The 21,737-nt window shown below is 46.2% G+C and overlaps 2 protein-coding genes across 2 annotated transcripts; both read left to right on the top strand.

Annotated features, from left to right (window-relative positions):
* Positions 1-7,372: 7,372 nt before the first annotated feature.
* LOC127684903 (60S ribosomal protein L11-like) lies at positions 7,373-7,970 on the top strand. Its single transcript, XM_052181681.1, has one exon. The coding sequence runs from the start codon at positions 7,419-7,421 to the stop codon at positions 7,968-7,970; it is 552 nt and encodes a 183-aa protein (XP_052037641.1). The 5' UTR covers positions 7,373-7,418.
* Positions 7,971-8,488: 518 nt separating this feature from the next.
* On the top strand, positions 8,489-19,870 carry Patl2 (PAT1 homolog 2). Its single transcript, XM_052181680.1, is given in 16 exon segments — positions 8,489-8,528; positions 11,731-11,886; positions 12,122-12,333; positions 13,712-13,792; positions 14,620-14,729; positions 15,186-15,266; positions 15,495-15,639; positions 15,969-16,089; positions 16,185-16,282; positions 16,458-16,511; positions 16,605-16,738; positions 16,861-17,020; positions 17,492-17,632; positions 19,158-19,252; positions 19,746-19,836; positions 19,838-19,870. Coding segments are annotated over 16 exon segments (1,752 nt in total).
* Positions 19,871-21,737: the final 1,867 nt, after the last annotated feature.

The raw sequence follows: 21,737 nt of genomic DNA, 5'->3' as shown, positions 1-21,737 counted from the left end.
TAGAAAGCTAATCCAGCCCTTCCTTTCTAGAAGCATACAGGTTAGGATCTAGTCACCAAGAACTTAACTCAGCACGAATGTTTACCTTTCCAAAGTCTAGTTTGCCTTTTGACCAAGCAGGCTCTGCCTTTGCAGGGCATTTTGGGTACTGTTGGAAGCAGTGAATCACCTGGTGGGGGAGGGGGAGGAGGGAGGGTTGAATTTTTTGTTAGAAGCTTGGGTCCTCCCCTCCACCCACCTCTCTCATCTGAGCCAGGTCAGCTCTGGTGATGCGGGCCCAGCATGAGAAGGACCTACCCTGGTGATGTGCCTAATGTTACCTTATTTCACAGACATCACATTCCAAATGGATCAGGCCATTCGTGTCCTACGTGAGGTTTACAGTGTTAAAAGGAGGCTGAGAGTTATAAGAGGGGACCTCTAGACCAGGACAAAGGTTTCCACAGCTTTCGATTTTTTCTTCTCTGTCTGTACCAAATCCTTCCACAGTCTGCCCCACTTGTTCATCTGGTGTCGGTGCCCACAGCAGCCATTCGGTTATGCAGCGGTTCCTTCAGGCTCTGCTACCTGCTAGGCACTGGGGAAAGTTTCCCCAGAGGAGCTCTGGGACTGTAGTTTATAAACCTGTAAATAGTTCGCGATACCAGGACAGCAACTAACTCTACTGGGAGCGAGTAAGGAGGAGCCAGCTGAGGACCTTTGAACCAAGTGAGAGAGTGTGAACTTTCACCTTTGGACTGTGATGCAGTACCAGCAGAGGAGTGCAGGCAGGATTTTTTTTTTTTTTTTTTTTAAGATTAGGTTTTCCTATATAGCCCTGTCTTACTTACTCTGTAGATCAGACTGCCCTCAGACTCACAGAGATCCACTTGTCTCTGCCACCCAAGTGCTGGGATTAAAGATATGCACCACCACACCTGGATGAGACAGGGTTTCTTATTTGTTTTCCTTTTCCTCACTGTTGGTCTGAGATTTTTCTTCTTTGTTTGGGGATATTGGGAGTCAGACTCAGGACCCCGTGTTTACTTGCTCTACCACTAAGCCACAGCTTTACACCTCTTTTCTCTAATTATAAAATTCACAGCCATAAGATGTGTTTATGGATACATGTTAACAAAAATCTAATCCTCTTGCATATATTTCCCTGCAAAGTGAGTTTTTTTTTAAGATTTACTTATTTATTATATATAAGTACACTCCAGCTGTCTTAAGCTCATTGTAGCTGGCTTCAGACACACCAGAAGAGGGCATCAATCAGATCTGACACACCCAGAAGAGAGCATCAGGTCTCTTTACAGATAGTTATGAGCCACAATGTGGGTGCTGGGATTTGAACTCAGGACCTTCGGAAGAGCAGTCAGTGCTCTTACTCACTGAGCCATCTCTCCAGCCCCTGCAAAGTGGTTTTCTTTTTTTTTTTTTAAGATTTATTTATTCATTATATGTAAGTACACTTGTAGCTGTCTTCAGACACACCAAAAAAGGGCATCAGATCTCATTACGGATGGTTGTGAGCCACCATGTAGTTGCTGGGATTTGAACTCAGGACTTTCAGAAGAGCAGTCAGTGCTCTTAACTGCTGAGCCATCTCTCCAGCCCCTGCAAATTGGTTTTTATGTAACCATATATCATGGATACTATACCTGTTTCGATGGCAGTATACATATGTATTGTGTCTTCATATTTTCATAATATTTCTTTTTTCTTTTTTTTTTGGTTTTCCAAGACAGGGTTTCTCTGTGGAGTCCTGGCTGTTCTGGAACTCACTCTGTAGACCAGGCCTGCCTCTGCCTCCCAAGTGCTGGGATTACAGGCGTGCCCCTCCACGCCCGGCTGCATGATATTTCATTATATGAATACACCATACTTTTTTGAAAAGATGGGATCTCACTATGGAAGGCCACGAATGCTCAGTCTTCCTGCATGAGCCACCTGAGTGCCAGGATTCCGCAGCACACAGTTCACAGCACGCTTTTCACTCAGCCCTTCATCAAGGGCATTTCCAGTTTCTGCTTATTATAGCCCATCCTGTGGATCATGACGCTGTCTCACAGGGAGGGGCTTTGCAGGGAGATTTATCTCCCACCCTAAACTAAGAGATCTACTTATCTCCTTACACCTTTCCCTGAGATAGAAATGCAAAGAGTATATAGAAGCTGCTCAACCCAATCATCTTTAAAGATTGGAAACAAGTCAAGTTTTTTCATTTGTGAATCCCCTGTCTATGATTGATACTATTAGTCAAAATCCTTGGCTACTGGAAATGGACACTGTGTGTGTGTGTGTGTGTGTGTGTGAGAGAGAGAGAGAGAGAGAGAGAGAGAGAGAGAGACAGACAGACAGACAGACAGAGTCAGAGTCTCATGTAGTACAGACTGGATTTGAACTGATTGTCAAGCCTTTACCTTCCAGGTGCAGGTTGTGCATGCCACATTTGACTCATGTAACTTTTTTTTTTTTGAGACATGGTCTCACTATATAGCCTTGGCTGGCCTAAAACTTGCTGTGTAGATCAAAGTAACCTCAAATTCAGAGACCCACCTGCCTCTGCCTTCCCAGTGCAGGGATTAAAGGCAATCGTTACACACCCAACAAGGTACTGTAATATAGAACAAAGAGTTTATTTAGAGAATATTTGTAATGACAAGAGACAGGGTGGGGTACACAGGAGCACTTTTGTTTTCTGTATTTTAAAGACACACTTTTTCTCTGTATCTTAACACACTCACTGTTAACAGATTGTTTGCTCTGAGTTAACCACCCCAAGTCCAGATGCCCCTCAGACGGTGGAAATTTAGGGAGTGTGCTTGATATTTCAAGAAGTTCCAAAGCTCAAACATCCACAGAATGAGAGGAGCCCTCAAGGAACAAGACGGGCATAGACATCCCAAGTCTCAGAAATGCTGCCAGCCATCTGACCAGGGCAAGAGCAAACTCTAGAATGTGCAGCTGCCTCCGTGCCCCCACCCACCTTCTCTCTGTGGACTCTGTTTCCTTGAGATAAGAGACAGGACAGTTTTTAAGGCCTTAACTTATTGCCCTCTCAGACTGCTGATTCTGAACAAAGCCTGACTTACAGATTTAAGTCCTGCCTCTGCCCATTGACTTCTGTGGTATCAGATGTCATGAGCCCTAGTCTTCAGGTTCTGTATTCTGGAGACTTCTGGGAGGGCTCTGGAACTCCCCAAATAGTTACTGAGTTAGCAGAGAGTCCTGACCAGTACCTGGACTTGGAGTTTCTGGCGTTCTAGAAGTTACCCAATGATTTCCCTTGGGGACTTTCCCTTCCTGTACCATGTGACACTTGACATGGTTTTCTCCTGATAAGTTGAATTATGACACTTTCTAGTTGGTTCCTTGGGTATGACTTATGGTTTAAAAGTCTTTTCTGTCTGTTCTCTTCCCTGGCTTATGGCCTGTGTGGCCTCCACTATAAAAATCCCTTTCTGTACTCTGGTTTATTTCGGAGCTCTGTTAAAATGGATGGTGCAACCTCCCTTCCTGGGGACAGTCCCTTGAGGCATGTCCTGGCTAAACTGACCATTATGGTTATGCTGCCATTAAAACAAAAACAGCTCCTTCTATCCTCCCATTCCCCCAGTTCTTCAGGGGAGCAGATTCCTTTTGTGCCACACAGGCAGGAAATATGGGATTAACAAAAAAAGTGTTGTTTTTCTCCCTCAGCTCACATATGTATGTCTGTGTAGTTGGCTGTGTGCATGCAGATAGGTACAGACACACACACACACACACACACACACACACACAGAGTGCACCACTAGGGAGTCCTAAGGCTGGGATAAAGATACCTCCATCTGTCTTTCTCCACATTATGTTTCCAGGCAGGATCTCTTGTAGAGCCTGGAACTCACCAATTCCGGCTAAGGCTAACCACCCAGTGTGGTAAACTCCAGCTCCTGATGAAATGTAACATTTTATATCTCTCAGGCTTTTGTGAAATGAAGAAAACATATGAAAAAGCGTCTTTTTTAAAAATCCAAGCAACTGCCAAGCAGTGGTGGCACACGCCTTTAATCCCAGCACTTGGGAGGCAGAGGCAGGCAGATTTCTGAGTTCAAGGCCAGCCTGGTCTACAGAATGAGTTCCAGGACAGACAGGGCTACACAGAGAAACCCTGTCTCAAAAAAAAATCCAAGCAACAATAAAGTTTGCCTAAAACTTGAAACAGATAAGAAATGTATAGCTTAACAATGGGCGGACAGATAACCTTAATTCGTTATAGTGTGACGTGAATGTTCTTGGATCCCACTTGCATTGGGTCTCTGCTATTTCAGACAGAAATGTTTCAGAGATGTTCACACCAAGTCATAACTGATGTTGTGTATGGTGTGTTCCGATGTGCATAGCCATGTACCGTAGAATCCCTCACTGGTAGTAAACGATGCTGAGAATGGGCTGAGGGCACAGTGGCAGAATGACAGCTTGCCAATAATACAGAGCTTATAGATATTAGGACCAAGGGACAGGAGGGACTAATATGGGCATGTTCTGTATTACAGAGACCCAATTGTACTCCATATTGAAAAAGTCATCTGTAATATATGTTATCTCTAGGTTAGCATCTACACAGTGTTATCTACACAGTCAGTTTGTTCTGAGATAACCATTCCCCAGTCCAAAAGTTCCTGGAGGAGAACAAGGTTGGTACCAGCCAAAAAGATAACTATAGACTCACTTCAAACATCCATAGAACAAGGAAAGAGCACAAGGGATATGGCTGACTGACTACCTGACCAAGGCAAGACATAGCTCTAAACAATCAATTGCCTCTACCTGCCCGCCATCGTCCACCTTTTCCCTGTATGCTCTGATAGCTCCAGGTGAGAGCCACACCTTTATATTGCTTCGATAAAGCACCATGGTCAAGGTAACTTAGAAAACATTCAATTGGGCTTTATGGTTTTAGAGGGTTAGAGTCCATAATGACCGAGTGGCGGAATGACCACACAGAGGCTGGAACAGCTGGAGACTCACAGCTCACACCCTGAGCAAGAGGCAGAAAGCCACTTGGAATGGCACAAGTCTTTCCAAAGTTCAAAGCCTGTCCTCCCTGATACATTTTGTGGGTGTCTCTGCAACCTTCTTAGTGATGAGACAAGCTTTATGAGGCAAAAAGGCAGTTGGTTCAGTTCAACTAGACTTCGTAGCAGGTGATGGTTCAAATTTTTGAAGTCTGATCCTCAATTGTTGATTTAGGCATATTTAAGCACAGTGCAATGTGGTGAAGTGCACAACAATGCATATGTAAATCCCCTTGAACAAAGTGCAGATTAGAAATGAATACATAGAACTCTTTGTAAAGTTCATTAAGATAGGTTATGAGAAAAACAAATTTATGATAAGATTCTGGAAAGGATCCACTGAAAATCTCCAGCCACACAGACAATGCAAAGGTTATCAGGCTAGTGAGAGCATATCTGTTCCATCCTTCTGGGCAGAGAACAGGTTTTGCCTTCCTTCCCTTCAAGGAACAACCCTGTGTGCTTAACATCTAAATTGCCCCAGCACAGTGGTTCTTAACCTTCCTAACGCTACAGCCTTTAATATAGCACCTCATGTTGTAGTGATCCCCAACTATAAAATTAGAAAACTATCAAACCACTACTGCATTTTTTAGGATATTAACCTGCTGCCTTCTCAATGTTGCTGCCTCTGCAAAGTGCAGCAAAAGATTCAACCCCTGTCTGCTCACTGCCTTCTGTGGGAACAGGCCTCGTGAGCTCTATCTAGTAGATTACATTTAGCTGTTAGAATTAGATGTAGGTGGGGTAGGAGCTGGGAGATGGCTCAGTCAGTAAAGTGCTTGAGGCTACAGGATGAAGACCTTCATTCAGATCCCCACACATACATAAACACTGCAGTGCATGTCTGTAACCCCTGAGGGTGTAGAGACGTGGAGACAGGTGTGTCCTGGGTGCCTGCTGGCCAAGCAGGATATCAAAATAGCAAGCTGCAGGTTCTGTGAGAAGAGACTGTCTCCAAAAATAAAGTGTAGAATATTAGAGGAAGGTGTCTGAGGTCAGCCTGCAGTTCTGCATGTGCACACACATGGGCGTGCACCCAACCATCCCCCTGCAACCCATACACACGCCCCCCAAAATCCCAGACATGAAGGTGGGGAGCACCTCAGTGATAGAGCCTAACATGCACAAGATCCTGGGTTTGATTATCAATGTTAAAGAAAAAATAGATTAATTTAATCATTCTGTTGTCTATAGAACTAAGCATTTGAAAGAAGGAGGTTTTAGGGAGCAGAAGCTGAGGAGGCCACGCTAGTCTATGATTTCAGCTGCTCCTGTGGCCTGAGAGTTCTCCTCAACTTGGGCAAATCCACCTCTTCTAGATTGAGATCATCTGGCATATGGGTCATGAGAACCGCCTGTCCCTGTGACAGTAGCATTGTCACCTGTGCCTGACATGGTGTTCTAGAACCATGACTCCCAGCAGCCAGACCTCCCACAGCCTCACAGGAGATTAACTACCAAACTAAGTAGAACAAGATGCTTTTCTTTTCTTCTTCCTTTTTTTTGTTTTTGTTTTCAGTTTTGCTTTGTTTTGTTTTTGAGACAGGGTTTCTCTGTGTAGCCCTGGCTATCCTGGGACTCACTCTGTAGACCAGGCTGGCTTCGAACTCAGAAATCCCCTGCCTCTGCCTCCCAAGGTGCTGGGATTAAAGGCATGTGCCACTACTGCCCGGCAATGCGTTTCAAGATTTCTATCATGTGTCTACAGAAAGCCAAACTTCCAAGCCAAGGTGGTGGTGGTATATACCTATAATTTAAGTATTTGGAAGACTGAGGCATGGGGATCCTGAGTTTAAAGGTCAGCCTGGGCTACATAGGGAATTACAGCCTGGGCTACATAGGGAATTACAGGTCAAAGTCAGATCCATAACAAGATCCTGTCTCAAAAAAAAACCCAAAAGATTCACTTGCCCCAGGGCTTTTGGAAACCTAGAAATTAAATACTGATAATAAAGGGTGTTGGGGCTGAAGAAATTGCTCTGTGGTAAGAACAGTGTGTGGAAAAGTAAGAGGATCTGAGTTCAAATCTAAGTAAAATTTAGGCAAGGCTGCATGTGCCTATAACCCCAGTGTTGGAGGTCGAAAGAGGAAGGTCCCAAGAGCTCACTGGCCAGCCAGCCTAGCTAGAAATGGCTAGCTTCCGGCTCAGTGAGACCTTGTCTAAAGAACCAGAGAATGAGAGACAATGACACCCAGCTTCCTCCTTCGGCCTCCACATGAGCACATGAATCTGAACACATGTATGCATAGCCCGCGCGTGCGCAGGCGCGCGCGTACACACACACACACACATCAAATAAAACTTTAAAATGTTAAGCTAAGCTCTTCCTGTTCTCCACCCTGGCGCAAGATCAAGGCGAAAAGGAGAACCCCATGCGGGAACTGCGCATCCGCAAGCTCTGCCTCAATATCTGCATGGGGGAGAGCGGAGACAGACTGACCCGGGCGGCCAAGGTGTTGGAGCAGCTCACAGGCCAGACCCCTGTGTTTTCCAAAGCTAGATACACTGTCAGGTCCTTTGGCATCTGGAGGAATGAGAAGATTGCTGTTCACTGCACAGTCCGTGGCGCCAAGGCAGAGGAAATTCTGGAGAAAGGCCTGAAGGTGCGGGAGTATGAATTACGGAAAAACAACTTCTCAGATACTGGAAACTTCGGTTTTGGAATTCAGGAACACATTGATCTGGGCATCAAATACGACCCAAGCATTGGGATCTACGGCCTGGACTTCTGTGTGGTGCTGGGTAGGCCAGGTTTCAGCATCGCAGACAAGAAGTGCAGAACAGGCTGCATTGGGGCCAAACACAGAATCAGCAAAGAGGAGGCCATGCGCTGGTTCCAGCAGAAGTATGATGGGATCATCCTTCCTGGAAAAGAAATTCTATCCAAAAGGCCAATACAATTTTCTCAGAAAAAAAAATGTTAAGCTAAAATCATTAGAGAATTACATGATTGGGTATTGATACAGGTTTGGAAAGCAATGTATCAATTTTTTATCAATATATTCACCTTTCCTACAATATAACCAGAAGCATGTATTGAGAAAAACAGTAGCACCTTTGATGGCTTTGGGGGTGCTGGGCATGTTGTTTGTTTTTGAGACACAAGATGTCGCTTGAGCTAGTCTTCAGCTCTCTGTCTAGCTATGGTGGCCTTGCCTCGGCAGTCTTCTTACCGCCTCCTTCCTGGATTAGAGGTGTGTGTGTACCACCATGCCCTGATTTGAGATGTTTATGACCCAGGCCATGTGGGGGCTAGGCAAGTGCTATACAACTGAGCTACATCTCCAGTTCTTTGTTGATTTTTAAAATGAATGTTTAAACATTTGTTTGTTTGTGGTGTGTTTGTGTGTGTGTGTCTGTGTGTGTGCATGAGTACATGTGTGAGTGTGCATGCCCTGGTGTGAAGAGAGCAGAGAAAAACTGCAGAAGTCACTTATTAACCATGTGGGACTCAGGGACTGAACTTAAGCGCATTGGGCTTGGTAACAAGCACCTTTATCCACTGAGCATTTCACCAGCCTCCCAGCTTTTAGCATGATTGAGATTTTATTTAAAATCTTTGCTTTATCTAGAATTTACTTTGACATAAATCTCTTCAATGTCATTTCCCTTTTAAAAATGAAATCTATGGCTGGGCAATGGTGGCACATGCCTTTAATTCCAGCACTTGGGAGGCAGAGGCAGGCAGATTTCTGAGTTCGAGGCCAGCCAGATCTACAGAGTGAGTTCCAGGACAGCTGGAGCTACACAGAGAAACCCTGTCTCAAAAAAAAAAAAAAAGAAATCTATGATTTTTTTTTCTCTTGTAAGATTCATACCAAAGGATCATCATTATGTTGGGGTTTTGGTTTTGGTTTTGGTTTTGGTTTTGGTTTTTTGGTTTTTTGGAGACAGGGTTTCTCTGTATAGCCCTGGCTGTCCTAGAACTCACTCTGTAGACCAGGCTGGCCTCAAACTCAGAAATCCGCCTGCCTCTGCCTCCCAGAGTGCTGGGATTACAGGCATGCACCACCACTGCCTGGCTCATTATGTTTTTAGAATGTTCTGGGGAGCCACAAGGAGGGAGCCATGGCTGGAGTATGGTGTGCACGAGTGTGTGTGTGTGCGCATGCACACGCAAGCACATGTGTTGGGGAGCAGTTACAAGTTAAATAACAGATTCTCCAAAGACCATGAATCATCTGGGAATAACTCTGCAATAGGGATTTCAGGCCAGTGTAAATGATATGAGAATTAAGGAGGCTGAAGCAAAGGGGAGGAAACATACACGACACTACGTATGTCTTAAAAATAATCCTCACCCACAGGGACTGACCAAGCAGCACTGGCCCATGGTGGGATGGACAGTTGTTACCATGTCTGTGCCAGGCTGTAGTCCTGTCAGTCTTGTGGTATGATTACTCTTCCCTCCTCCATCTGCTTGCTTTGAGACAAGGACTCACTTCACTATGCAGCCCAGACCTGGAACTCACTATCCAGCCTCAGTTTATCTCAGATTGGAGACAATCTTTCGGCCTCAGCCTCCCCAGTGCTAGGAATGTAACTCTGGTAGTAGAGCACTTGGCTAGCATGTATATAAAGCCCAGGTCTGATCACTAGGCCACACACACACATAACAACTTATAGAAAATACTATATAATTAATAATAATGGCAATTAATAAATAATGACAGTGCTGTGGCTACAAAGAAACAAAGCTGTAAGGACCAATGAGCTCACATGAGGAGGACACATCCTGGAGCCACGAAGGGAGTGTCTGGGATGTTCTGTACAAGGCAGAGCTCAAGCTGAGCCTGTTTGTCCCATCCGAAGAATTACTATATTAGAACGAGACAATTTAATAAAGCATATGAAGTCTTATTCCAATTCAAACCACTTTCTTTGTGATCTCATTTTGCTTTTTTGAGTGAAGCAGCAGATAGCATATATTACTTGCTAGGATAGTTTTAACATCATTGGAAAGAACAGCCAGCCAGGGCCATGTGCGTGGCCTACGAACAGCCCAGCAGTTTCTGTTAAAGTAGCCGAGAAGATGTAAGCTTGTGCTGTCCTGGACAAGGCGTTCTTACCCTTCCGGCCTGGCCTGGCCTAGCATCTGAGTCTGCAGGGCAGTGCACCAGTGGCAGCTGGGGAAGTCAGCTGGCTGATGCAAACCAGGGTGGTTCAAGCATCACCAGGTGCCTTTCCCAGAGGCACTCCTCAGGATGTATCCAGAACTTTCCTAATTAGGTTGGAGTAAAACCAAGGCATCCAATGGAAACAAAGTTCTTCACAAAATTCCTAAACCTCTCTGCAAGGATACCTTTTTAAAGCATTTGCCCCCAAACGTCAGCCTCCAATAAACTGGACTCACAGAACTGGATGCTTAAATGTATAGTATATTTTTCTTCCCCAATCAAAAAGGATTTCATTTGGTTTGCATCTCTCTCTCTCTCTCTCTCTCTCTCTCTCTCTCTCTCTCTCTCTCTCTCTCCATCTACCTCTCTATCTCTCTATCTCTATATATATCTATTTATCTTTTGAAACAAGACCAAATTCTTGAGAACGAACCAACTTGGAATTCACTATGTAGTCCAGATTAGCCTTAAACCCAAGTCACCCTTCATTTCCCAGCAGCCCCGGTGCTGGGATTACAGGTGTGGACCACTATACTCAGTTAAGAGTTTTCTTGTTCCTGTTTTGTTGTTGTTTGAGACAGCCTTGTGAAGATCAGGCTGGCCTCAAGTTTCCTAGGTAGCTGAGGCTTCCCCTTGAACTCCTGAGCCTCCTGTCTCCATCTCTCAAGTGCTGGCATCCTGGCCTGTGCTTCCACACCTGACTAAGGATTTCTTTATTAGAGTTCTCATACTGCTACACTATCTCAGCACTGAAGCCTACCGGCCTTTAACAGGTGAGCAAGAGGCAGAGCTGAGCCTTCAAAAGCCAAGAGAAGCAAGCAGGCCCTGGCCCAGGCTGCTGTGGTTAATCTGTGGGAAGGACAGCAGCAGTCAGGTGGTGGGTGTCCACAGCAGGGTGTCACTGTGCATAGGAAGTGGCTGGTTGTATTCTTGGTGCTTAGCCTAATCCCTCACTCTTGTCCTCCTTGGAGCTGAGCTTATGGGATGAGAGGGTGGGGCACGTGCTGGTCTGTGATTCTCACTTCTCCATTCTTAGGGTCAATATTCTCTGCCCACCAAGCTGAAAGGGGAACAGGAATGTTTTAGGGGCCGTCCCATCTTTCCTGGGTGAGGGAGAGAATGTCTCTGGGTCACTTCTCTGTCTCAGGTTCCCCTTCCAGAGGCTTCTCTATCAGTGGAGGACACAACTGGCAAGGAAGCCCACCAGGCAGCCAAGATGAAATGCCTTGAAGGTATTACTAAGTGGGCTGGGGTCTATAGAAAATGTCCAGAGGTTCACAGACAAAAGGGATGCAACAGTGCAGTTAAGAAGCGGGGCTCGACTCTTGAGAGGCAGAGGCAGGCGGATTTCTGAGTTCGAGGCCAGCCTGGTCTACAGAGTGAGTTCCAGGACAGCCAGGGCTATACAGAGAAACCCTGTTTCGAAAAAACCAAATCCAAGAAGCCAAAAAAAAAAAAAAAAGGAAAAAAAGAAAAAAAGAAGAAGCGGGGCTCACTCACTGTGAAAGCTCTTCCACTTGCTACTGAGATAGGTTTCTCTGGGATTTTATTTTCCTTGTCCCCGTAGGAAACTTATCTGTCATGCTCCTGACTGCTCTGCACGACTTTCCAGCAGACGTGCAATGTGAAGTATCCAATGTGGGGTTAAACGACACTGTTGGGCCAGCTGAGACTAGTTCATTTAAAGAGGCAGCAGAAGGGCTTGTTGGATTAGGAGGAGCAGGTGGGGAAAGAAGTGTATGGTATCCATTCAGACCACTGAAGTGGTATGCGCAAGTGAAGGTGTGTGGTACCTGTCAGGTGCTGCTGGTGTGGGTCAGATGGGATTGTCCTGGGAGCAGTGCAGCTAAGACCAGCACAGAGGTCTGGTACTGGAGATAGCTTCTGAAGAGAGTTTCTGTTGAGTGTCAGCCTGTCTAGACAAGAGTTCTCTCACCAATGTCTCCACCCTCTTCCAGGTCTGCACTTACAGCAGAGGCCAAGCAAATTCTCTGTCCCCTTGGCTCCTGAAGAAGGCTTAGCATGTGCCTTGCAACTGGAGGAAGAAGAGAAGGAGAATAAAGAGGAATTTGTGTGTTCAGCTCAGGCTCCAGAAGTGAAGGAGGAAGGGAATGACCTTGGGGATCCAGCCATAGTGCGTGCCATCCAAAATATCCAACTACCACAGCAGGTGGGGATAGCAAGAGCAGTCCCAAGCCTAGACCTCAGCAGACAGCGGCTCAGTGCTGCTCGTTGCCTCTACTTCTCCTTCTTCTCCTCCTCCTTCTTCTTTTGTTTTTGTTCTTTTGGATTTGGTTTTTTCGAGACAGGGTTTCTCTGTATAGTCCTGGCTGTCCTGGAACTCACTCTGTAGACCAGACTGGCCTTGAACTCAGAAAGCCACCTGCCTCTGCCTCCCAGAGTGCTGGGATTACAGGTGTGCGCCACCACCGCCCGGCTGTTGCCTCTACTTCTTAAGACCCATTTGGAATTAACATGCTTTATCCAAGGTATGACACTGAGTTAGGGCTTTTTTCTCCCCTCTTTCCTCTTGCTTCCCAGGTTAAGTTTCTGCAGTTGTCTTTTATCTAAAATCAGATCCTAAACCAGGTATAATAGTACACACCTGCAATCCTAGTACTAAGACTCCTGAGGCAGAAGCATAAGGATTAGTCTGGATTAGATAGAGAGACCCATTCACAGACAGACGGACAGACAAGATGAATATACAGGGCAGACAGGGCAGACAATCAGATAAATAGACAGGGCCGATGGACAATAGGAAAGGCGGAACCACACTGAACTAGACAGATGGATGGACAGATGGACAGGACAGATACACACACGCTCCAAAGCAAAATTCCCCAAGACTGGGGCGATGTCCTGGTGGTAAAGCCCTTGCCTTGTAAATGTCAGGACCTGAGTTCAGATCCCCAGAACATGTGTGGAAGCCTGGATCCAGCAGTGAGTGCCTGTAACCTCAGCCACTGCAAGATGGGAGGCAGAGACAGAAAGGTCCTTAGGAACTTAGGGCAGCTCGCTCAGCCTCTGTGCAAAGCTCCAGGCAATGAGAAAAGGAAAAGATGGAAAGAGCCCTGTAGACCAACATCAGAGGTTATCTGTGTACGCCATGTCCATGCATGATGTATAGCTACACACGCGTGTGGACACAATGCCAGCAGGACCATAGATAGAGTCCTGTGTCTCCTATAGGCAGTAGCAATGCTATTGATGAGTCACCTTTGTCTCAGCCCCTGTGTCTGTCTCAGCAGCCATTCCTAGCATTCTCCCTTAAACTCACATGAGCAGTGGAGAAAGACAAGGCCTTCCCAGTGTACGTGAGGGGACCTTACCCTCCTGCAACCTATTCCTAAACTGTTAGTCGTCTTCTCAGGAAGGAGGAGGGTCCTGGCCTTTTTAGCCCTGAGGATAAAGGAGAAGGCCATGCTGTTACTCCCTGGCTGATCCACCTTGTTCCTATGGAAACAAAAGGAAAAGACAATGTCGTGTGGGGGTGGGGCTAGGAGGGGGGTACACTTGAATTTGGCAGTTCTTCCTTTCTGTTCCAGAGAGGGCTGCACAGTTCCCCCAGAGTCAAGGCCTCTGGTACCTTAGGGATGTCACCAGCCTCCTTGCATTTTCTGTGGCGGGTGAGTCTGCTCTAGTCTCCATCCAGTGAGGAGGTGATTGGGTGATGTAGAGCATTCCACTCCTGAAGTACTGAGTGTCCCTTGCTTCCATTTATGTTGTCTTCCCCTTCTTCTTGCTCTTGAGATAAAGAACCCCAAGAGAGGCGTCGGTATGGGGTGGGCAGCCACATCATGGAGAAGAGCTTGGTGTGTGTCAGGTGGTGCAGGATGCCCTCAATATATGCTACTAGAGGAGACATCCTTGATCCAGAATTATAAAACATCTCAGCAGATGATCAGCATTGACTCAGGGCAGTAAGACACCTGCCATCCACTAATTACTTAACAGTGTGGAAAACAAAACAAAACAAAGGAAGAGCAGGAAATCCTGTAGGGAAAGCTGTAAGGTAACTAAGCTCTGTTGGGTTTGCCTCAGTGGCTGAAATCAGAACACAAACTGTCCTCCCCCCCCCCATCCCAGTGTTTGTAAGTCAAACACTGAAAGGTACCTCTTAAGAAGTAGCCAACTGAGGACTGGAGAGATAGCTCATCAGGTAAGACTATTCTTCTGAAGGTGATGAGTTCAAATCCCAGCACCCGCATGGTGGCTCACAACCATCTGTAAAGAGATGCCCTCTTATGGTATCTGAAGATAGCTACAGTGTACTTACATATAATAAGTAAATACTTATAATAAATAAATCTTAAAAGAAAAAAAAGTAGCAAACCTACAACAAAAAGCAGGAAACAGTCCCCAACGAAGCAAAACACTGGCTGAAATTATTGAGGGAAAGAAGCAGGTGAGGAACAAGTGTTCTCTGGACTATCTATTGCCAATTCCTTTTCAGTCTGTGTTTCCAAGAGCCAGTTCTCCAGCCCATCATTTTGGACCTCAACAGCCTTCGCCAGATCCTTTTCTGTTCTACAGCCCACTGACTCCATGGCCCCCCAAACTCAGGTACCGGTGACAGGCTGCATTATCAGGGCAAGCTGAGTTCTTCCTATAGTTTATAAGACATACTGGCCAAGGACCTGCTCTATCACCTTTTACCAGTTGCCACAGAAAAAACACAGAAATTTACTAACAAAAATCAGAAGCATACTGGGGTCTCTGTTCCCTCACAGATGAATAAACAGCTGACTTTGGGAAATTAAAGGAGTGAGGTCAGCTAACCTGACAGAGAACTGCTAATCAAGCCAAAGGTTGTCTATTGTGCCTAAATTGTCTGCAGCCGGATTATAGAAAAACATATCTTGGGATGGGGAAATGAGGACTGTGGAGTTTTCTGCTTTTTGATGTGGGGGAGGCATGTGTACAGGGCTGCCTTAGATGATCCTTGGTGCTTATCCAGTCTGGATGGATGGGGGTTGGGGTTCAGAGCAGCAGACTTTCACTCTGCTGGCTTCCTTTTAGCCTTCCCAGTCACCTGACCCAGCTCCACCCTCAGCACCAGCAGATCCTGCAGCAACAGCAGCGGAGGAGTCCAACAGCAAGGTAAAACCTGGATGAGCAGCAGGGTTGAGGGGAACCCGTCTGCATGTATACTGGGTATTTCCTTGTGATGAGCCCTCTTCCCCCAAACCACTGCATAAGCAGTGCCCAGCACTGTTACCCAACACTGCACCTGTTCCAGTCCTTCCAAGAACACTTCACTGCCCATTCACCTCTCCTTGGGAAGCCACTATGGTAGGGCTGGCCTAAAAGGATGTTTCTGCTGGCTAGAAGTGTCCCCACCCAGAAGCCTTGGTCTCGTGAGTCGGATACCTATGCTAACCTCATGACCCGGAAAGAGAAGGACTGGGTGATAAGAGTGCAGATGGTTCAGCTGCAGAGCGAGAACCCCCGTCTGGATGATTACTACTACCAGGTGGGCTCCGGCCCCTAGTCCCAGCTTTTGACCTTGGCCTTCTCAGACTTTCTCCCCAACCCATAGAGGCCGCATCTGTTTAGGTGCTGGCACAGGTACTCCATGAGAGACTCCATCTTTCTAAGTTAGTATCCCAAGTTCCTTCCCTTCTAGTCTCCTACACTTTGGTCAAATGAGGTAATTTACTGTCTTCTAAATAACCAAGATTTGTCTCCATCCTTTGATATGTTTCCTTACCTACCCTGGGAATGTAGGCTTGTCCACCTCTGTACACTTTTTTGAGCCTTAGAAATACCTTCTAAGTGCCCGCACACTTTGCCTATTCTCAGAAGTACTATCAGAAGCTAGGGAAGAGACAGGCAGACAAAGAGCTGCTTGGACAGAGGAACAGGGATGAGTCTCTCAAGTTGGTCACGCCTTACATCCAGAAGTCGGAAGTTTATGAGTCAGGTATGGCCAGGCTGTTGGCTTGGGCTGGGTAATCTGGGCGGGGAGGGTGGGTGCACCTATGGGAAAGCATGCGCCTTCCGGCTCTCTTTATACAGTGGTACGGATTGAGGGTTCCCTGGGCCAGGTAGCTGTATCAACATGTTTTAGCCCTCGCCGAGCTATTGATGCTGTATCTCACGGAACTCAAGAGCAGGTAGGAGCATGTGATCATCCCAGAATTTTTTCTGGCCCCCTTCCCTTTCCATTGTCCAGAACACATTCATGTTTGGGTTTAAATCGTGATATGAGGAAGCAATGTGGTCAGAGTCTGTCTAGCCTTTTCCAGCTGCATTGATGGTGTGGCTGATGGCCAGGGCCTCTCTGCCTAGGATACAGGAGCCGCAAGCAGCCAGAGGCTTCGGGTATTATCCCAGATTGAGAAGGTGAGCTAAGCTCACAGGGAGGTGCTCTTGACCAAATTCTCAAGGACAGGATATTGCTCAATTAATTCCCACCTCCCACTGTCGAATTTCCAGATGTTCCTTCAGTTACTAAAAATAGAGGAGGGCCAGAATGATGGGCTCCCACAACTCTACCACTCACGGGAACAGATCAACCAGGTTGAGAAGCTCTTTCAGGCCTTAAAGACCCAGGAGCAGAGCAACCTGGAGTGAGTAAAATAGTCCCACCTCAGCCTCAGAAGAGAAGGACCAGCAGGCCTTGGCCTTGCTGCTGGCGTGAAGCTTCCTTTCCTGGCACAACTCTCCAAACGCTCTCCTCTCTCCCTTACAGGGAGGCAGCAGATAACCTTCTGCAGGTGCTGTCTGTGAGGAAAGGGAAAGTTTTGGTGGCTCGGCTGCTCCCCTTCCTGCTCCCGGATCAAGCCATTAGCCTCCTCCTGTCTATCACCTGCCATCTGCCCCTCCTGATCCAGAGGGACATGGCTGACCAGGTGCTGTGGCAATAAGTAGCAAAGCAGATGTGGATGAGTTTGGGATCTGCCCACCCCTCCACTCCCTCCCACCTTCCCTCCCTCCCTAGTGATGTAGTGCAGTGCTGCCCGCCCCTAAATAAAGACGTTACAGAACAACCATAGGAACAGCAGACCGTCTGCAGCTATGACAAGCAAAGAAAAGCAGCTGCGTGGCTACACAGGAACGACGGTGCTCTGAGTTTGAGAGGAGATAAGGGTCCTCTGATGGGGAGGGGGTCCCATGTCTATGTCCTAAAGAAAGCCCCTGTAAAGTAATAGGTCAGTACTTCAGGACGATTAGGAAGAGAGAGTTATCAGAGACATTCGCTCTGGCAAGGAACCTGACCAAGAAGATGCCTAAAGCTGGTGGGACAGGAAAGGGAGTGGAGACAACCTAGGAGGAGATGGAGATAGCAGAGTTGGGGGAGATCCTTACTGATCTTCTTGCAGGGTCTACACATGCTATTCAGACCTCTGGGGAAATACATCAGTCACTTGACCTTCCATCAGCTCCTCCATGCACTGCAAGGTCTAATGTTGCTATCGTCGGGCTCCTCAGAGCGGCCTATCTCTGTGGTACTTCAGAATCAGGTAATATACTTGGGACGCCTTTCCTTCCACAGATGGCTTTTTGTTTGTTTTGATATTCTTGAGATAGGGTCTCATTTAGTTCAGCCTGGCCTAGGGATCTCCATGTAACCACGGACAACCTTGAACTGCTAATCTTTAGCCTTTAACATGTGCATGTTGGCCTGTGTCGCCATGACCGGCCTCCCATAGGTGACTTTCAGGTGGCGCCACTGCAAAGAGATTATCAAGAGGATGGTCTCATTTCTACACAGCACGAGCAGTCCTCGGCAGCGCTTCTCTATGTCTACTGAGACCTGGGCATGGTATAGTCCTAGTACTCAGGAGGTTGAGGCAGGGGAATCATGAGTTAAGGAGCAGCTTAGTTGCATTGCAAGTGTTAGGGCGATCTAAACCTGTCTCCAAAACGGACAGCCTCCGTGTGAGCACAGGATTGTCCGCAGAGAGCTTAGTAAATACCGGGTCCTTGCGCGGTAGTGTGTGTGTGTGTGTGGGGGGGGGGTTATCTGCTTTTCCCCACTTCCTCTCCTCCCTCTCTCTCTCTCTCCTCTCTCCCTCTTTTCTCTCCCCCACCCTCTCTCCCTTTGTCCCCCCCTCTCTTCACCCCTCCCCTTTTCTTCTTTCTTCCTGTACTGTCTGGCACTACAGTTCATGAACATGTGGTGAGGCTTGTGGGGAATGCCATGGAGGAAATGGCATGCAGTACAGGGGTCCCCACCTCATTTACCTCATTTGGTGGAGTGTTTGTGAGGCATGCATCAAGTTCTGGGTTTGATCTCCAGCATCACCCAAATTACGTGTGGTGGTTCCTACTCGTAAAGGAAAGTAGAAGCAAAGGGTATCAGAATTTCAAGGTCTTTAGGGTGAGTTCAGGGCTAGCCTGGACTACCTGAGACCTGTGGGGGAGGTACATCTTTTCTGATGGGCTCCCCGTGGCTGCAGGTGGTGTGAGCTTCCACACTGGAAGTATCCAAACTTTTTATTGTGAACCCTTTAGAGGGGGTGGGGTTGGGGTAAGAAAAAGGGAAAGATATCCCACATGTCTATAAGATTAGGTCCTAACTAAAGGAAAGACAGTCTTTTTTTTTTTTTCTTTGTGCTGAGCATTCAAACAAGGCTGGTGTCTACTCAGCACTTTCTATACCACTGGACTCCACCCCAGTCCACAACAGCAAGTTTAACTATGCCACTCTAGATTTGACAGTCTCTGTCAGCCTCTAGGGCATTCTCTTGTGCACTCTTGTATGCTTAAAGTGGTACTTCTGAAAGTATGGCCCACAGACCACCTGCACCAGAGTCCAGGCTGCTCATTCACTGACTACCCCCACTTGTCAGCTCTCATGGAAAGTTCAGGGCGGTGGTCCCTTGGGTCAGGGTTCTTTGTTTAGCTGTAAGAACTGGCAGCTCTGGCATACTGCTCTCCGTCTGTACACTGGCGTCTGTCTTGGAGTAGGAGGAAGAAAGCAAAGCCAGAGAAGCACAAAATGCTGTAGAACTCATTTTGTCTTGAACTGTCTTTCACTTGTAGTTTGGGATATCTCTGCTGTATGCCTTGCTGAGTCATGGAGAGCAGTTGGTATCCCTAGATTCTTCCCTCCGGTCCAGCAGCGACTGCACAGCTTGGTAAGATCATAAAGGCCTTGTCAATACATTCCAATACCCTGGGTGTGTCGGAACCCTGTGCAAGACTTCCTGAAGAATATATTCAAGTACCAGAGAGGAAGTTGGGCAGAACTGAATCTTCTCGTGCCCTACATAGTGTCCTATATTAGAATGTTGGTTTCCCACAGGGGACAGGGTCACAGTAATTAAAGAAAATACATTTAGAGTCAAACAGACCTGTCTATTGCAACATAACTTTGACATACTTCACTTCTTAGTCTGCTTCTTCAACTGGGAGTAGTACTATTAATTCCTTAGAGTTAAAATCAAATAGGAAGGAGGATAGATAGGCATCATCAAATACATACCATATGTATAGATGTTACCTCGCAGTTGCTGTCTGGGATGGGATCCGTGCCTGCAGTGGTGGGAAAGGAATAACAGACTTTGCCTGCATATCAGTTTCCTGCGTAGATATAAAGGCTCTGCTGGGCTTCTCTTTTCTGTCCCTTAGGACAGACTTGGTGATTCTGATTGCTTGGGAGATAGCTCAGTTGCCTGCAGCATCTTTGGCAGAACCTCTAGCCTTCCCCAGGAATCTGCTTCCCCTGTTCTGCCATCACATGGACAAACAATTAGTTCAGCAGCTGGAAGCCAGAATGGAGTAAGTGCTTATAGAAACAAAGTCTAGTCTTTATCAAGCCCAGTCCGGGTCTGTGTATCAAATCTCCTATAAACTATAATCATGGAAAATAAGGAGCTTTAGACATAGTTCTATGAGCCAGGCATGGTAGTACATACCTTTGGTCACTTAGGGTCAGAAGTGAGTTCCATGCCAGCCAAGACTACATAGTGAGAGTAGTGAGATATGAGACTCTGTTTCAAAAACAACAACAACAACCAAACAAAAACAAAGTTCTTGCGTGAGTGAGATGGCTCAGCAGGTAGACTCATATCATGGAAGGACACAAGTGACTCCTGCAAGTTGTCCTGTGACCTCCGAAGGTTCACTGTGGAGTGTGTGTGTGTGTGTGTGTGTGTGTGTGTGTGTGTGTGTAAAAATGTAATAAAAAATCTAAACGTTGCTCTAAATATTCAGGTATTTACTGAGAAACCCAATCTGGACTCATTAGGGTCCTGTGGTCTGTTCAACCACAACTTTGTATTTATTCCCAGTTTTTGATCATTTGTAGGTGCTATTTCAGAGCTGTAATCTGAAAAGTTGAATAACAATTCATTCAAACAACAGTTGAGAGACTATTCCAGGTTATAAGAGAAATAAGAGAACATCTCTGTCCTCAGAATTTACCTGCTGTTAGAATGAGCCACGCATGAATTAAACCATAAATATTTGTAAAATGGAATTGTGTTTTCAGTTAACTCTTGCTCTTTGCAGGCTTGCCTGTATCTACTGATGTAGTAATGTGAGAAGTTGAAATATCAAAAATGAAACCCCAGTGACACAATTGAGGCCATTTCCTATACTTTGTTGTGCTGGAGAACCCTGCCACATTGCCATATCCTTTCTTAAAATCTAGGTGATTTGCCTAAATTTAAGGCATGACTACTTTAGGTATAATTAAAGGGATATCAAATGATATGTTGAAACTTGTTTGTAAGTTCGGAATTACAATGAAGGCCATTTTTGTGAATATGTCAAGAATATCCTTCCTAATTAGGGGGAAAGGCCTTGTTGCATTTAATAAAAGTCTAATCTGGGATGTTGCTTCGGTATTGCCAGACTTTATGTAAACCACACAGTTCAGCTAAGGCTGAGAGATTTGGGTATAAGCACCTTCTTGGCACAGGAAAATAACATGGCTTCATTTTGTCAAATGAAGTCCTGCATTCATCACGAAACACTAAAGCACCTTTTCTGAGCCAGGCTTGGCTTCAAGCAGGAAGGTGGTACATGAGTCTCTGCTGTTTCCAGGCTTACATAGAGATTGGTCAGGAATTGACATGAAATATCAATTAGTCATAAATACTATGATTTGAGAATGACCGGAGTAGAGAGAGGCTTTAGACTGAGCCAGGAAGGCATGTTAACAGGTTGCCATTAAGCCAAAATGTTCAGATTGTAGAAGTGGCTGTGTACAAAGGCGCTGTTAACTAGGTGTGGAGGCATAACCCTGTACTCCTAGTACCTGGAAGGCTGGTGAAGGGGGATCAGGAGTCTAAGGCCACTAGAGAACCTTTATCAAAGAAACAGCTTGACCAAATGCCGTTTCAATACCTCTCAGCTCGCTCCCCCTTCTCTTCTGTATCGGACTGTACTTCCGTGAGGAAAAACAGAAGAATTTGAAAGGTGAACTGCTTCATCATCTCCACTCTATATGCATCCATCTAAGTTAGAAAGAATACCGTGTGACTTCACTATCCATGTTAACCTTCTTGATTGTAACAAAGAGTCCTTGGTGGAGGACCACAAAGAATAGATTGACCTCAAAAGGAGGTCTATTGATCTGAGAAGTTGGCACCCCCAAATCCTGCGGCTGGGTACTCA

The sequence above is a fragment of the Apodemus sylvaticus genome, chromosome 5, assembly GCF_947179515.1.
Source record: "Apodemus sylvaticus chromosome 5, mApoSyl1.1, whole genome shotgun sequence".
In the NCBI taxonomy this organism is placed as follows: domain Eukaryota; kingdom Metazoa; phylum Chordata; class Mammalia; order Rodentia; family Muridae; genus Apodemus; species Apodemus sylvaticus.
This window is presented reverse-complemented; position numbering and strand designations above follow the sequence as displayed.